Source organism: Strix uralensis, chromosome 2 (genome assembly GCF_047716275.1).
Source record: "Strix uralensis isolate ZFMK-TIS-50842 chromosome 2, bStrUra1, whole genome shotgun sequence".
In the NCBI taxonomy this organism is placed as follows: Eukaryota; Metazoa; Chordata; class Aves; order Strigiformes; family Strigidae; genus Strix; species Strix uralensis.
The window spans coordinates 24612292-24630598 of record NC_133973.1 but is presented as its reverse complement, the minus strand read 5'-3'; the positions used below and the strand labels follow the sequence as shown (position 1 = coordinate 24630598).

Genomic DNA, 18307 nt, shown 5'->3' with positions numbered 1-18307 from the left:
GTAGCTTTCCCTTTGATGTCTGCTTAGCAGAAATAGAGATTATACTTTCCTGCGAAGGAACTGATGTTCTCCTGTGTGGTGAGGAACTCAATATGGCCTGGATCAACTTGATTCATCTGCTTTTTAGTCCTGATAACACGAAGAAAGCGATATTATTTGAGAGCCTCCAGTATGAGAGTGGCATATCTACGACTAGCAATTTAATAAAATTTGAATAAGGTTTGTACAGTGTTTCATGTCCTCAAATTTTCTAGTGAAGCCGAAGAGAGCAGCTGTATAGTCTGTAATTACACAGCAAGTAATACAGATTTTTTTTTTTTTTTTTTTTTTTTTAGGAAGTGAAGAGATTTTCAATTACAAGTTAAAATTTATGGCACACTATAATAACTGTTTAAACCTTTTACACAGAAGAAGCTAGCAGTGCCAGCTCTTTGGGAGACTCACTCTCACTCACATAGCTCAGCAAATGTATTTTTCAGTTGCCTTAAAAATGACTGAGTAGCAATCACATGGGCTTTTTTTTGCATTCCAGCCCAGAACAGCTGGTTTAGCTCAGTAAATACATCTTTAATGAAATTACAACCTGCTCCTGTAAGTTGCATTTACAGGCACTGTCTGATTAGATGAATATTGTACTAGAGAAGAAAAGTGGCAACTGCACCAGCAGGAAGAGGTATTTGTTTTACGCGCCACCCACGCAATGGGAGTGTAGGCAGAAAAACCAGGAGTGATGCTTCAGAACGACAATGATGTGTAGTTTACACAAAGTATATTGCTAAGTGTTAAGAGATTGTAGATTATTAAATGAAACAGAGCAGTGACGCACAGCAGTGAAAATCGTAAACAGCACAGTAAGCTTTCTTATTTACTAAAGATTAGGAATATTCATTAAAAATTATTTGGGAAAATGCATTCTTATGTATAGGCTTAACTTATTCTAAGGCATGTGTTAGCTCCAACAACAAAAGTCTGTGTAGATGTCAGTCTTGCTATGTTTTTAAAACTGGCCTCTTTGTGCCTGAAAAGTAATTGCATACGCATAGCCTGTGCAGAAATACTGTCTGTCATACATCTGATAGGTGTGCATTTTCAGTAAGTACTATAATTTCTGTGCTTTCCACCATGGCTTCTTGTGTGCTCAAAACTAAGACTAAATGATGAAATTTTTAAAATGTCTTACTGTCTTCCAGATGCAAATCTTTGAAATGGATTTAAATGCAAGGACAGCAAACCTTATCCCAATAAACTCAGAGAAGTTAGATTTTTTTTAAGAGGAGATCCAGAAAGGGCCTGATAGCCAGAGATGTTCTTCATTTGTATTTCTCCAAGATCACCGGATAAGACCCTGTGAGCCAGAGAGACAGTAATTTTTAAGAATAAACACAGTGCTACATAATTCTATTTATATTCTGTGGATGGGATAGTGAGGTATTTAACTACAGCCTCCTCTAGATACAACCAAGGGGAGAATGACCTTTCAATGAAATATGAGTTAATAACACTACAGCGCTGTGTGCTTTGGTCGAGTTAATCTCTGTGCAGATTGTAACAAAATGCAGTCTAATGTGTATTGAAAATTAATTAGAGTAAAGAGTGTATTTTAGTAGTGTAATAGATATAATCTTTGGTTGCATCAGCAAATTTCTGTTGCAATTAATAACAATTAATGGTTTTAAATAAAGGGTCAGGGAAAAAGGATGTTTCTCATATTAGCTGTATCACGTGTAGTATTCATCACCTCTGGTTAGATCCAGTATGATTTGCATGCCCATCTTTTGTTTCCTAAGCTAAAGCATCAAGGAGAGATTAAGTCCCTTTATGAGGAGCATAGGGGAGAAGATTGGATGTTCTTAATGGCTTGTCAAAAGGAGACAGTGAAAGAAAGAGGTTTAATGTGCTATTTGTATTCTTACATACATCTGGAGGGAGTAGAGGCGATTTGCAGAGGATGTTGTTATCTTGGGTTTAATGCAGCACATGGCTGGCACAGGCCAAGCTGCAGTGCAACTCGCAGAGAGTCTGTGTAGCCTAACTGAACACAGGCAGATTTCCACGGAGTGCAATGTAAGCAGCTTTTTAGCTGTTATGTTGAATCATTTGAGGAAACTTCTCCTGTAAAACAAGAGATACCACTTAGAGATACAGAGGTGATGAGGGGTAAAAAGGAGGCAGGGGTTGGTTTATTGTTGTGTATATAGCATCAAGATGATGTACCCCAGTGCTGGTGGGGTACCCCCTCCTGTTGTTCTTTTAGTTGAGTATCCCCCTTCTCTGATTGATATTTTGCCTGTCAATGATCCCTTCCTGTTCTGTAAGTGCAAAACTATTCCTTACAGTTTTCTGAGGAATACATGGCCAAGTGAAAGTGTAAATTAGAGTATTTTTTGACATTTTAAATCCCTCAAGTCATGGCATTGAATAAAGTCCTGTAAATGCATTGTCCCACAGTTACCCCAGAGGTCTATAGTCTAACCCAGTAGTTACCTGCCATTCAATTTGTATGAAATATTAAATGCTGTGAGCAAAACTGTTAGATGCATGGCTCTGCTAGACTGATCAGCAGAGAAACGGTTAATAACATTGACATTTAAATTGGCTTCATGTTAAGTGTCAGTTCTCACCACAGAGCTGAAGAAGAGCTATTGTTTCAGGCAGTCTGTTTGCAGATGCATGAAAACAGTCTCCAGTTGCTTACATAAGGGTCAAGGGTGGGAAAATAGCTTTACAACTCCACAGACAGCAACCATAAAGGAATTGTGTCAACTAGCAGTCCTGCCTACATGTTTCCTCTTTATGCTACGTGAACCATTGGTGATCTATGAAGTGATCGCTGGCAGCGCACTTGAAAGAGGATTGTCACAAGAGAATGTTTTATTTTTTATTCTCTCTTATTTAACATCCTAAAATTGTTACATTTCCGAGAATTAATGAAGTCACTAGCAGAGTTCTGAAACAAAATTTAATGCCAGTGGTAGTGGCCTCAAACATGGATTTCTCTGAATTTTCTACCCACAGAAGACTGCAGTTATTAAATGGTCTTGCAGAAAGGAAGCCTGAGAAAACTTGATGTAGAATTTCAGTCAAAATACTCATTCTGGTGCTTGAATCTTTCTTTAGTATCAGAAAAACAGAGTATACTAAGTAAAAGCTTAGTAATCACACAGTTTATACATTGTATTTATAAGTTTCAGAATATTGAGATAGCCTGCTTTCTTGAAAAGTATAAGGATATCAAACAGTTTAAGCTCACTATTATCAGTTTATTGACTATTAAAATTATACAATGAAAAAGTAAAGGTAGTTAACTATGCAGTTTTTCTGTAAAACCCTCAGGAGAGCAGGGAGAGGGAAGCTGGTAGTTATATGTCCAAGTGGGAGTAAGATTCAAGAGCTCTGACCACAGCATCATTGATGCTACTGGAATGGCTGGCCTGCAGGGATTTCTTCTGCTTTAACACATTGCATCCCTGCATGGGATATAAAAAATGTCATCACAGTTAAAAACAAACAAAAACAGTCAATGAAAACACTGCAAGGTTAAAGTTTTAACACTAAGAACTACTTTCCAGTTCCTATTGATAAATCCTGTGCTGAGAATTACTTAACATTAGCAAAATACACTTTTTAATAATATGATTTCTGGCTCAACTGTAATGTTGAAGGCACCTTCATTAAAACATTAACATGACTTCATCTTTAATTACCACTTCAAGGTTGGTTAGTGATTCTAAATACAGATTAGAAAATATTTCAGTTAGTTCTCTGACAAGTTTATCAAAATCATTCATCATGCTTAAGGCAAATAATAATAGACAGGCCAACACAAATTCTGTTTATGTCAAGCTACTCATAATCTGTGTGGTCATGTTAAAAAAAATTGCAGCAAGCCATATTTAGTGAGTGCAGGAGGCCAGTCTGGGCTCAGATCTTCTTACAGTGTTCCAATCCTTGTAGTATCATTTCAATTTTTTAAAAATAGAAATGGACAAAACCAGTGTTTTGCTTTTCCTTAAAATTAATTTCAGTGGCATGTGCTGAGCAGATAACCCTGAGAATCAAGGGTACTTTTCTGTTGGATGAATTTATGACACAGGCATTAATATTACAAATCTCCCCAAGTGCCTGACAAATGTGTCTCATCTGTGAGCGAAAGGACTACTTCTGGTGATAGGAGGATAGGTCTCCATGCCAAGTCATTACATGGTCTCTTAGCTCATACTTCCACTGACGTTCCAGTTTTTGAAATGTGGAGGTCTGTCTGGAACTAAAATCAAATCAGAAACCCATTTTGGGTAATTATCATGTGGTAATTCCCTATGAGTCCTTCTCTGTGTGAACAAAGATGTAGAGGTAAAAGATGGAGCCTGCATCAGTTTAGATAGAGTTTACTGAGTCACTGATTCCCAAACATATGTTTTGTTCTTAACTTCTGTTTGTTTCCAAATTATTTCAAAGAAGCAGTCTCATTTTTCTTTCTTGGCTCTCTCCTGAGCACATGGCTACTGATTTTGTGAGGCACTAGTTACGTACAGTCACATATGTGTTTGCATGTGAGAGTAGTACTACATGGTGTAATGCTTCCAGAAAAGTCAGAAAACACCATTTTCTTGGACACAGGTATGGTTTCACAATGTTGGCCCAATGTCTGTATACATCTTTTATGAGATTTAAGCCATTTTATTGAATACCTTGGTTTAAGGCACAGTGCAGTGTGGGTTTGTGTTTTAGATTATTGCAGTTGAGAGTGTTCATTATAAGAAATTACAAATAATCTGCTGATCACAACTCATAAAAGATTTTGGACTAAAGCAGAACCTGCTGTCAGTATATTTTCAGAAAATCAAATTAATGAATAGTAACCTGTATCACTTAGCTCTTTTTCTGGTTTGTTGGGATGAGGCCAGTGAACTGTTTTTTATGAATGCTTGCATATATGCCTTGCGCAAGGAAATTCAAGGTGATGTCACATTGCCTTATACCTTTCTCTGGCATGAATGGTGTAGCCAAAGAATAAATGGGAAACTAGACTTGTAGATGTGAGGGGCAGCAGTCCTGTCAGCACCTTGGGGGTAGCTCCGTGGTAGCTCAATTTATCATAACTATAAGCAGTGTCTTAGAGCCATCCAGCAACAAGCGACCTTGATTTCCGGGGTACAACAGAGTAGTTTGAGGCCAGTGCACACAAATATATACATTCATACTCTCTCTGCCGCTGATTCAGGCTTTGCTAAGGAAAGAAAACCAGAGACTCCTTTATCTTTCCCTCAGAAAGCTGTCACTCAAGGAGGTTGGTGCTTCTTTCTTCTTCCACTTATCAGTGCATGGGATGGAAGTGAAAAAAACCCAACATTGCTTGTAAGGGAGCTGGCAGTAGGGGTGGCTGCATCACCAGTGGGCATGGAGGCTCTCCGTTCTGCTTCTGGCTCACAGAAGGCTGAAGCAGGTAAGGAGCTCACACTTCCTGTCCAACTGCAGCTTCTCCCTGGCTCCCTCCATCTGGCACAGGGAGCCTAGGAGCCTGTGAAAAGCTGTGCCACTATGCTGGGAGCTGAAGTGCCAGCACCACAAAAGAGAAGTGGAGACAGAAGCTTAAGCCTCCTTAACTACCTCCTGTTTACTCTCGTTTTGGCCAGTAGCTTCTCTCTATTTGGGCTCCCTAATCATTGATGTTGTGGGTAATCTTGGAGCTTTGTGCTTGTTTTGCAAAATAGCCTGGCAAACAGGCAGAAGAAAATAGAGCAAAGTAATTTTTGTGCCATCTTTAAAAAAAAAGGAAAGCTCACAAAGCTTACTTGCAAAGATTCTATTATATTTTTTGTTATTATTTACAGTAATATTTTGGAAGAAAATAAGTGCCTAGTATAAATTGATGTAATTTTTTTGAGGCCAGTGGCATCAGTTTGCAACATTTTCTCTTGCAAACTCCCTTTAGCAAGAAATGTGACTTTTTGAGTTGGATTTGTTGAATTCAGTAATGCATTCTCACAACTTTAAAATACACTGCTGAAGCAAGTGCATCCTTGTATTACCAATGAGGCCTACTGGGATATCTAGGAATATAATGATTCCAGCTGCAGACACAGTTTTAGTACCTATGCATGTGACAAAGAGATGCATATATTTTTATGTATAGCTGCATACACATTTTTGAAAATCTGGAAATCTAGGGGTTTTGTGAAGCATTCAGTAGAATGCATATCAAATTCAGAAAAGCGTACTGCTAAATCTCTCTAAGTTCAGTAAATTCTCTCTCTCTTTTTTTTTTATTTGATAACCATGGAACACTGGTGGCAGAGTATGAACAGATACACTTTTGAATATGGGGAAAAAAATTATAACTCTGACAAAACCAGTTTAATTCAAGATTATTCTTAGATGCTTAAACCAGTGCATGAATCGAACTTCAGTACATTAATTTGTGATACTTAAAAACAGTTAATGTGTTTTATTTGTTATTTGGTTGAGCAGATGGTAATGGTTTTGACACAATTCAGTTTTTTATTTTTCTTCTTTTCTTGAAAAAGACAAGGCTCTTTTTCCCACTTTGTCACAGCTGGTTACCAATCAATCTCAATTCACGGTACAGTGATGATAGCACATGTTGTTTAGGGGCCAAATCTGATTGGGTTGCATTTTCAGCAGTGTTTCATATAAAAAAAAAATTGTGTCTGTATGGCAGTGACTGTCAGCACACTATTGTACAACTGTCATTAATCAAAACTAGCAACAATGAATGCATTCATATGTGCCAAAGACTGCCAGATTTCACTCAGAATCACCCAATTTCTATCAGAATTTCCTCACCAGCAGTGTTTTCTCATCTGCTTGTTGTTTCTCTGTTTCTTTCTTCCTTTCCAGTTCCCTGCCCCCTGCCCCACCTCCCCTTCCTTCTTGGTTAATTAAAGGCAGACTTGCTCTCACTATTACTTGTAGAATAGAAATTATGTAATGTGGTGCCCAAGAGTGGCTGGTTTCTATCTAGGCACAGGGTGACTAGCTGTTTAAAAGACCTCTCTCAGCTCAGTCCGATGGCTGAAGTCTGAATCGAAAGGTTAAGCACCTCCAAATGTTTAACAAAGAGAAGTACTTAAAATCAATTAGATGGCCATAAACATGAGAAACTGATATCTGATGCTCAATGTTTTTAGCTGAATGTTGTCATTAATTGGCTAGGAGTCAGCAATATTTGGGGAATATGTGAGAAGGTGTTTCTTGACACTGCACATACTTTGAAGGCATTGCCTTAGTGCACTGGCAATGTTAAGGACCAACCTAACCAGTACGCTCTGGTTTTCCACCATTCACTCATCAATCCGGGAGTCTGGTAACCTCTCTCTGTGATTGGCATTAGCAGTCAGATAGGCCCTGATCCTGATTCCCAAGTGTTGAGTAGCACTAACCCTGATGAGAGTGAACTTCTCCAGAAACTCAGCTGGAAACATCTTCCTATGGGAATATGAGGCTCTGGGATGGAGAGGAAACAAGACACTGCTCAAGGCTGTGCAGGTGGATGCTTGAGAAACTGAAAACATATTCAGGCTTCACTCCTTGTTACTTCGTGGTTCCTTTCTCACGCAAGCTCCTTATGCTGCCGTGGATGAGGCTAAGAGCCAGTTTTCTTCCTTTCTCCTTCCTGCCTGTTTAATTTGTCAAAGCTCTTCACTGAACTGTGGTGACTTCTGGGGACAATGTGGGTGGAACAGATGACTGAGGGGCAGCATATCAATACTTTAGGACAGCAGATGGTTATAGTGTCCCATGGCTCCATCTATGTATGAGTCTAATTGCTAGATGGCATGTTCTGTCATGGTGGTCCAAAAACCCAGTATGGCCTTGTTGGAGAAGCAGACTGGGAGAGCTGGACCTTTCCTTGAGGTAATTGATAACTGGGCTATGATAGCAACATGTTTACGCCACCCTCCGTTTCACAACCCAAGTGGGAGATGATGGCTGCACCCTCGCTCTGCGTCCTGGCATGCCATGCAGCTGGCTCATTCCCCCAGCAGCCTATGCACAATTTGCATGATTGGCAGGTGCAAGCATAAAGACTGACGAAGCCTCCAAGGCAGCTGGCTGGCATGCCGGCACCAGCACATCAGTGAGATGAAGAAGAGTGGGTCAGCTGCAGCCCACAGCAGACTGGAGGGCCCTGTCCCAGGCAGCCTGCATCCCAGTTCAAGCGACCGCTCAGTCAGATACAGTCCTGCTGCCTGTCTGTTTTTATCTCGGCAGCGGTTACTGAACCACAGGGATATTATTTGTCCTAAAAGATAAAGGAAAAAAGCAGTGAAATAAATGGCTAATTGTTGCCCACCTTTATAACTGTGATTCCTATATCCAACTCATATTTATATTACAACTGATCTTAGTTTTCTCATCTTAGAGGAGCTGAATACGACTTTATATTTTTAGTCCCCTAGGGCTGGCCTCATGTCAAGAAAATAAGCATTTTCTCTCGTCTGCAACTCTGTGGTCGCCAAAGACAAATAACCGCTCCATCATTGTGGGATACTGTTGTCATATTCTTGAGATTTTTAAGGGAGACAATTTGCCTTTTCTCTCTTATGAAAACAGTGATTTCAATTTGCCATTGACTAGTGCAGCACACCATGCAAAATGACATAATTTGTGAGCAGTGGAGAACAAATGTTCCTCAACTGCATATGGCTGTTGAATGTAGTTGCAATAGATCTGTACTGCTCCAGAAACGCATATTAACGTCTCTAGCGTCATAACTTCCCCCCCGCCCCTAATGGTACTATGCTAACGCAAAAATCATCTCTAAAAGCTTCTGAAGTTTGCCATGGTATCTACTTATTCTTCCCCTTGGCATATTTCTTATTCATTAGTTAAACCTGAGATACTGCATATACATATAATTAAGTGTAATACCTAACAAAAGGTGTATTATATGTGTTTATGTTTATCTCTGACAGAATGGTTAGCCTCAATTTGGTCTTTTTAAATTTGTTTTTTACTAATGAATAGAATGGACTTATTGAATATAAAATGAAACTGTATTGTATTGTGGTGAGTGAAAATATGTCTTGACTTCTCTTTATTCTTGGAACTGCTAGTAATGCTCTAACTGAAGTTGTGAGCTTTAATTAGACTGAACTTTAAATGTTTCAACATATAGGATCTTTTGAGTTAAGATGCTTTAAAGTCTGTTAGCACATAGTGCTCTCTCTACAAATCTATACTAAACGAACCAATAGCAATGTATATTATGTATACAGAAATGAATGTTTCAGGTTCCCAAAGCATTTAAAAATACTCATAGACCCTCACAACATTCCTGTAACTAACTGCATTACATTTTTATTCATCAAAACATTTAAGGGTGCTCTTCTATACAATTTCAATATGTTTGCTGAACAAGCTGTATAATAGAGGAGGTAAATTAGTTCTTCCAAAGTTATGTCATGAGTGTGTATACAGTGAGAAAGAGTTCTGACATCTCCTGAAGTCTCGATCTTTCTTTAGTTTCATATTCCTGTTTCACTATTTGATACACGAAAATATGAAGATAATTCTAGATTCAAGGTGACTTAAGGTATCATGGACTTATTATGTCTAGAAGAAACATTGTTGAAAATAATTTTACAAGAGAGTATTTCAAAAGTAAAATACCCATGCCGAAAACCAGCATTTTCCTGATTTGGGAGCCAAAGAAATTTCATACAGGATGAAGTCTCCCGTTGAGTTTAATGAGCTTTGGATCAGAGCCTAAAATAGTTTGTTAAGCATGACTTCTGCAGGATAATAACAATTTAACTGAAAATATTTTTCTAGGTGTAAGCACTCTAAATGCCTTGAGAATGAATGTTTACTGCATGCTGAAGTACTTTGCATTATTTCAAGTTTTATACATCCTCATAGTTCTAGAATTATTACAATAGTAGAAACAAAGAAACGGACAAAGCATAACTGAATTGTTTCTAATTTCTTTTAAGAAAGAGAAAATGTTATTGTCCAACCTTAATGAATCATTTTGTAGAATTTCTGTGAAATTGATGAATCTCATTTAATGTGCCTCTTCATTAAATGTCACTTTCCAGAACTTAAATATATTTTTTACTGTTTGTAATCTTGCAGTGTCAGATCCTACCCAACATGCTCACAGTTTCCCTAAGGGGTTGCTGCTGTAGAGAAATACTATATATAAAGGGAAATTTCCAAATCGGCAAAAGGTAAAATGTGTAGCTCACATAGTTAAAGGCATGATAAACCTGAGCTGTCATGTATTGATAACTGATGCCTGATAGCTTAATTTTATCTTATTGCTCTAGATCAAGGACAAAGTGAATGATATTATTAATAAAGCCCTAATACTGACTGAACATAGCAATACTAATTTTATGTAAAGTTTCTAACTAATGCAGGGTGCAATAAAAATGTCATGAAGATTAATGCTTGGTGAAATTATCTAATGCTAGATAATAATTTATCTTCCAAAGTTGGCTTCAAGATAGATTCAGACTGGCCTATTCCAGGTAAAAGTTTTTGTTCATTTCTGTTGTCTACAGAAAGAGTATTCATTCTTCTTCTGTAATGCAGGTATGACATCAAAGATGACTACACTTTGCGCATTAAGAAGGCCATGAGTACAGATGAAGGAACTTACACATGTATTGCTGAGAATCGAGTTGGAAAAGTGGAAGCCTCTGCTACCCTCACTGTGCGAGGTGAGTGTTCCCGTGGAGGGAGGGCCTGTGTCCTATATGAATAAACTGCTTTCGGATGGAATGGGCCACATCCTTACCTGGCATTGCTCAGGTTTCACATACCCTTTGCAATTGCGGGTGCTGCACTGATTTACAACAGAGGTGAAATCCTGTTCATATCTCAGGCAAAATTTTAATTGACTTCATAAGGACAGGATCTCCCTGCAGTTAAAGAGCTGTTCCAATGTTCCAGTGTTTTCTTATTGAAGAACAGATGCATGTATATGCATAAGCGAGCACTACATAACCATGGGCATAGACTTTAATATGTGATCCACCAGTTTAGGCTATTATTCATGTTCTTTTCTCTAGTAAGTATAAGGAGTATAGTAAGTAACTGTGTTTATTGATGCCAAATATAGTGCAGATAGGTTTATTATGTAATTAGCTCTGCCATAATTAAACTCTCTACCACTACTCTTTATCTGAAAAATAAACCCTAGCCAAAGCAAAAAGATTAATTTTTGTAAGTATTACAAGGTAAAGACTAACATATTGTCTCCTGAAATATTCTCGGTCTCTAGTACCCACTCAGTGTTTATGTGCTGCTGTTAGATGTGGTAAGGAGGTTTTAAGACTGGTAGAATAATGAGTTGCCAAAATGTCTTTTGTGACAGCAGATATAGACATGCTAAAGATTATGGGGAGAGAAAAAGTTTGTAGGCTAATATTTCCATATGAGTAAATAGAATATAATAGTTATTACTTCATTCCAAAAGATAAGCAGCAATTTGGCACAATGGATATCATGCAGACACTATTTCACAGTTTAGTGGTGCATGCTGATGGTTTTCAGTAGAGCTGTGAAAGGTTAATAAAAACATTTTTAGCTTTATCTGTTCTCCTCTTTTCATACACATTAAATCAAATGTTCAAAGTCTCAGTGGATTGCTTTATTAGAACGGGGGTCAACTGACCCAAGAGGCCAGCTTCCATTTCCATCCATTTAATGCATGGACACAGTTCAGTTTAATTTGCTGAATTCAAAGGGAAAAAAAAAAAGCACCGAGTGCTTGAGCTGGGGGGGGGGGGGGGGGGCGGGGAGATGGGGGGGAGATGTTAGTGTATAACAAAGAAAAGAGAATATTGTGATAATCCGTCTGCTAAAATATTACCTCATGTTCACTTTAAACAATAACTGATAATGAAGCTCTTCCCATTTTAAGCTGAAGAAATAGGTTTACCTGCTACATGCTTGTGTGAGACGTTCTTCCATTTTGTAACGTAAGAGAAATAGTCACTACAGCGAACTCCCAGAAATACTCTCACTCTGTTCCTTTGTCACAGGCAGAATCTGGCAACCAATTCGATAGCCTTTAAACACTCCTAGAACTGTGTCCACTGTATACATTACTGGGGCAAGCCTTTCAGATTTGCTACCCAGACTTGTGATATAAACAATATTTAGAACCAAGCAAAAAATCCTTTGAAATCACTGAAGCTTGAACCTGATGAAATTAAAGTGAAAAAAAATGAGGAAATATATAATTTAATCGATTTTCCTACAGTAAAAGCAGGTTTTCATTATCTTGGGTATTTCCCCCCACCCCGGGTTTGTCATTTACAGTCAAATACATAGTGTTTATCCAACACAAAGGAAGCCATGATATTATAAGCATATTAAATGTTCAGGATATGACAGAAAATGAGAAAAGCCAAGAAATTCAATGGAGAAGGCTATTACTCTCAATTTTCTGAAAACAAAGGGCTGGACAAACTCCCATTGACTTTAAAGGGGCCATGAACAACAGTCTTTTTTATTAAAGGAAGCCTTAATTCTGAATTCTTAAACTTCTGCCAGTTTTATTTGAAACTGTTTTTACTGTAACCACTTGCCATGTAGAGGAGCAAAACCACATAGCATTTCAAAATTTACTTTGAGCATGCCTTGGTCCTTGCAGGTGTCATGTAGTTGCAGCTGCAAAACTCACAACAATGGCATAATCCTTAGCTCCCTCATTCATGGCTCCATCTTCTCAAAGCAGGGGATGAGGATATAGTCAGGAAGTTTGTGTTACGCTGTCACAAAACCAACAGAATTTGAATTCTGTGACTCAGCCTCCATGCCCTCTCTTGGAAAGATGCCTATCACTTTTATTCCTCATCCTGCTGCAGAAGAAGGAATATGTCCATAATACTAGAAGCGAGGAAGTCTGATGATGGGTGAGAAAGGGCAGCAGGCTTGAAATAGTTAAATAAAGTGGATATGCCAAAATAAGGATAAAGCCAGAGAAAGGTTGAGAACTAAAGTCCTTATATGCTGTGTTACTTCTGAATCTGCATATCTGACATTTGACCATAGCCTGCACATAAGCACACAGAGCTGATTAATTTCTTAAAAAGAAAAAAAAAACCTGTGCTGTTGCCCAGACACGTGTAACTACTTCTGCTGCTAAAATAAGGGAAGTTTCGCCTACACAGATGCAACCTGGAGTCAATTTTATGTCCAATTTTTCAGCTCCTCTGAAAGGGGATGTCTATATTTTAAGAGGGACTGACAGCCTTCTTCCCCAGCACAAGCATAATGAAGGGCTGTTGCTATAATCAAGAAATCACTTGTTGCAGCAGCAGCTTTCAATCTTGATATCAACCTGAAACAGTATTAACCTGTCGATCATTTAGCAGCAATTTTTTTAGGAAGTAGAAGTTATCTAAGCAGTAATTTGGGAGCTTCTGGGCTGAAATCCCTGTGGCCATTTCAGCCTATTTGTTATGTTTTCATCAGCACTGTCAGTGAGGAACAAGGAGTGTGCTGTAAGCTTTTATGCCCATTATTGAATGAGAAAAACAGTCCTGGGCTTTCTGTAGCCCTTACTGCTGTACTGACTGGTCATGCTTAAAATTAATTTGGTATTTGACTCAGAAAGCAAACGCCTTGCATCTACTGACATGGCATTTGACTGTCTGCGGCTTAAATTGATGTGTTTATCAGGATCTAAAAGTTTGTGCTAATGCAATGCAATTTTTCTTTTATCAGGCATTAACAATGATACTTGATGATGGTATGCGAAGATAATAAAAATGTTTCTCAGAGAATGTTTCCAGTCAGCTTGTTCAGATGCTATGCTCAAGTAAATGTGATAATAGTGGCACGTGACTAAACAATAACAACAGTAAACATTTTACTTAGGCTGTCATTTGAGGGGTTAGCAATCATGGTAGTATCCATAGTGGAAGGTAACATTACACGTCATGCATTCTGACAGATATTCTTCTTTTTTTAATTTCTTTTTTATGTTCTCACTACACCATTGTAATGTCAACAGCTCGCCCCGTTGGTAAGTAACCATCCTTCTATCCATTTTAGCATGGCTTCATGCAGTGCTTCATCTTTCATTTGCAACAGTATTTAACTGGCTGAAATTAGCAGCCAGTGCTTAATAGTTTTAACTGTCTAACACCAGGCAAGTGATTTTGACTGACAAAGTGCTATTTCTGAACTTTATATTTTCTGCTGTCTCATGTATAAATGCATTTGTCAAATCACCAACAAATACCAATCAGCGAAACAGGGTGAGTCTGGTGATGTGGAGCCAAAATCACATTTTCGGATGTTTTTAACAGTCTATTTAAGGGCCTGGTATAAAAGCCATTGAAATCAACAGAAATGTTTGTATTGACTTCGGTGAGCTTCTACCAGGCCCTAAACGATCAGCTCATTATGCTTTTATTGCATAGCAGTAAAAGCACAGGCTTTGCATGTCCCGTCTTTCTTGTATCTTTCAAAGAGTTTTGAAATGAAGTAGTCCTGAAATTGAAGAGGGGCTGGAGTAGATTTCCGTGCTTGTTAAGAAAGTTCATCACTGATTTTTGCCATTGAGTCATCTTGGAGTGCATTTTGGAATGCACTGTATAGGATGCAGACTGTTTTGAATAACAAGTCCAGAGGAAGACAACCCCTGGATTTTTAATTCCCACACTGAAAATTTGACTTTTTCCTATGCCTTTGAAATTAGTTCTGAAAATTTATAAAAATCTAACTGAGCATAATGGAAAATTTGCAACTGTCAGTAGCTGAAATTTGCTTTTGGTTTTCAGAAATATCCTGAACATATTATTTAGTTTTATTTCACGGATGTTTACTCTGTGCCTGTATGGATTTTCTAAATAACTTAACCAGTTGCACTGCTCCTCTGATTTTTGTAGTGTGTGTTTAGAATCTTTTAGAATAATAATATGGTTAGTCTGATTTTTTTGAATTAGTGTGAAAAGTCAGTACTGGTGTTTATGGAGATTGCTGAGGGGTTTGGTCTTTATTTAGTCAAAATTTTTGTTAGATAAGTGTTTGACTAAAGTTTGTGAGATTCAACTTGTCTCGGCTCTTCATTGTTACGAGCTTGAAGGAAGAAAGGTTCAAATAATTTAATGATAAAATCCAGGTTAGGTCTCTGTTTCCAGAACAAAGGTGATCCCATGCTTATTAGCTTGCTTGAACTAGCATACATAGAGCCAAGCCAAGTACCTCCGCAGTCACAGCATGGCAAGTCCACACCTGGAGAATCCTCTGTGCAGAATAGAAATTCACTGTTCTCCATTTGGGATTTTGATAGCAAGCTTTAAACCCCAGTCAATACTATATCACTTTGGCATTATACTAGTTCTCAAGAAATTAATTTCCAGGAGTTGTAACAGTGTAAAACTGGAGTAAACTTGTAAGAAAATTTTCCTGTGCTTAGAAAATATAGTATGAATTTAGTATGTTTCTAAGGTAAATCTCTCATGTTGGGGGGGGGGGGGGTGGGTATGACTCCTTCATTCACTAAGAAAATGCTGCAAGATTTAAAAGTATTTCACTTCTAGATATTTTTCTAATTTTTCTCACTCTTAAAATAAAGACAAGGAAAAATTCACAAAATAGAGACTGTTTCAGGCTCTGAAAGCCGCATAACATAGATGACTGGAGATTCACAAGAAAATTACAGGTTTCAGCAGTGTTGACGGTGTCTCATTTCAGAACACCGATTCTTTTTAAAGACTTTTCAGGCCATTGAATCACCCATGATTCCATCTCCAAAGCTTATACAGAAGCTCTTGGTCTCAAGTTACTTTATGTCCAGGTACATGATCCCATTGTGTGACCATGCTGTGGTCAATTTGGCATATTCCCTGCCTGCCTATGCTATTTTATTTTGTTGCAAGTGAACATCTGGTACAAAGAAAATTCTTGTTTTACATGATTTATTCAGGAAACATGAATTAGAATGGTTGACCTTAAAATAATTATTATAGGGGTATATGGTCTTTATCAGATTATTTAATTTAGTGATTATCATTGTGAAAAAATTAAGTAAATAAGTCCAACCCCAAAGATGTTTAACATATAGAACTCCCATACAAGTGTGTATGTAGTGATTGCCTGTATAAGCAGGTCAGTTTCTTTAGATCACTTTTATCTGATCCTGTATCTGTAGGAAAGGCAATGCTGTCCTTACAATAGTGTACTTTTTTTAATCGTTTTTTGCTTAAACTGATTTCTACAGTTCATATCTCTTATTTAATTCAAAAGTAGGCAAAGCAGGAGGCTACCTATCCTGTTTCTTTAAAATTTAAAGCCTGATAAGGAATAACAAAGTAACTTCCCTCTCCACCACCAGTTCCCCACCAAGAAGTCCAAGTTATCTTGTGTTAAAATTGCCACTTGACAAGAGTGGTGAGTCAAATCTTGTAGAATTTTTTTGTTCAGCAAGTTAACTGGAATGCAGAGGAAAACTACCTCTCCTTGCAGAAAGGAAGCTAAAGCAAACACTACTTAATGTTATTAAGCTCACAGCTCTCTAGGAGGGTGACATTTTAACAGAAGTATATTTGTATATTTATGTATATGTTAAACTGCAGGGAAGCCGTTTGAAAGTTTGTATTCTTTTGTGATATCTGAGAATTATCTAGGTACCTCTACCTTTCATCACTAACTCAAATTCAAAGCAGACATGTTTTGTCTTTATTGTGTTTACTCAAGACCAAACCATTTTCTTTCAATGGCTTGTCACTGAAAGAATAGAGAAATGCATTTTTAATGTTCCAGGATTGCAATTTTTGTTGCAAATGGAATTTTTTTTCTATTCAGTTTTTGCCTGTTTCAAATATTTATATTCTGTCAGTTGTGATATTTTTATTTAAATTTCAGCTTGAGTGGAAAATTCAGGAGTGGGATTATCAATGGCCATGTTTAGTTCAAGCAGTTATTAACATATGGTATATACTACATAGACAAAACAAGGTATGGTTCTGCCCAAGGTGGATGGCAGCTGGTAAATTTAACAGCTCTATGCCAGATTACTCATCATGTTTGGATTTGCTGCTAGGAATAAATGTGTTGCCCATTTTTAAAATAGATGTTCTCTTATTTATAACCTTTTGAAAAGATTTCCAACAGGATTTACAGCAGATGGGTTTAGGAAACAAGATATTTATCCCTGTTTAGACCATTTCTATCATTATTTCACTCATTAGTAGGATTTTCCAGATGATCAAGTTAGTATTTTCTCACTTTCATATTCTCCTGTATTTCTTATGGCAGTTGGGCAGGAAAATAGCTGCTAAAAGAAGCGCAAAAGTTGGGAGGAGCCCAAAAGTTTCATATAGTCCCACTGAAAGTAACACTGACCCTCTTTTCAAAAGCAGTTGCTATGCTGCTTTGAGACAGAGGACCTAAAGTTTAAATAAATCTATGAAGATGTCTGATGTTTCGGTTACCTTCTTGCTAATCATCCAAAAAGTCATTCGGATGACAGAGTACTCAGTTTTCAAATTAATTTCAACTATGTCCAAGTGAAAAAACAGTCCCTTACATTTCAGTTGCCTTGCAATAAGTCAAGTTTACTTAATTTATTGTTGTATGCTATGACTCATCTTCCCAGAAGAAAGCAACATGCAGCAAATAGCTAGATGCTTTTGCCACCTGGAGAGAAACTAATTATATGGAATTAACTAAGGAAGTAAAGGGAGACCAACCAAGTTACAAAACCTTCACTTCCCTACCATGTTGGAGAAGAGAGAAACAGATAAGACACCTGCCATGAATTTTCCAAATTTCATATTAATTAAGTACATTCACATTTAAGTGCTATGTGACTGTATGATGCATTTCACTCTGCTCTGGGAAGTTTTCATGTTATAAATCAACCTGGCATGACTTAATGGTCTGTTAAGTGTGGTGCAGCATGAAACATAAAATAGAAAGGGCTGCATTTTAAAGAAAGTTGTGTTAGGTGTTGTGACTAGAATTATATTGCTCAGACGGTTTAGACTAGTAAGTGAGAAAGATCTCTCTTTATTCTTCTCCATTCTGACTCTTGCAGGGAAATTCTATATAAGATGGATGATTTTATTTTTAGTATATTCATGAATATATCACCTTCACTTGAGACACTGAGGATTTATAAAATATCAGTAATGGCGATTGGTGTGTGACAGAAGAGATGAGATGTGCTTGGCACTACAGTGCCATCTTTCAGTGGTGGAAATCTCAAATCTATATCGAAGTGTGGTATGTTGCCTGTCTGCCTGCTGCTACCACCTATAGAAATTTTCAGAAGAGAGCAAGCACACCACTGGACATCAGGCTTTTTGGATTTATTTCT

The 18307-nt window shown here is 37.6% G+C and overlaps 1 protein-coding gene across 9 annotated transcripts in view; it reads left to right on the top strand.

Annotated features, from left to right (window-relative positions):
• Window positions 1-18307, top strand: part of ROBO2 (roundabout guidance receptor 2) — a 474011-nt gene that overhangs the window by 334835 nt on the left and 120869 nt on the right. For all 9 annotated transcript variants that reach the window (XM_074857947.1, XM_074857925.1, XM_074857932.1 and 6 more), the window contains exons 6-7: window positions 10561-10688; window positions 13994-14005. In XM_074857947.1, the coding sequence (XP_074714048.1) occupies window positions 10561-10688; window positions 13994-14005 (140 nt within the window). The remainder of the gene's footprint in view (window positions 1-10560; window positions 10689-13993; window positions 14006-18307) is intronic.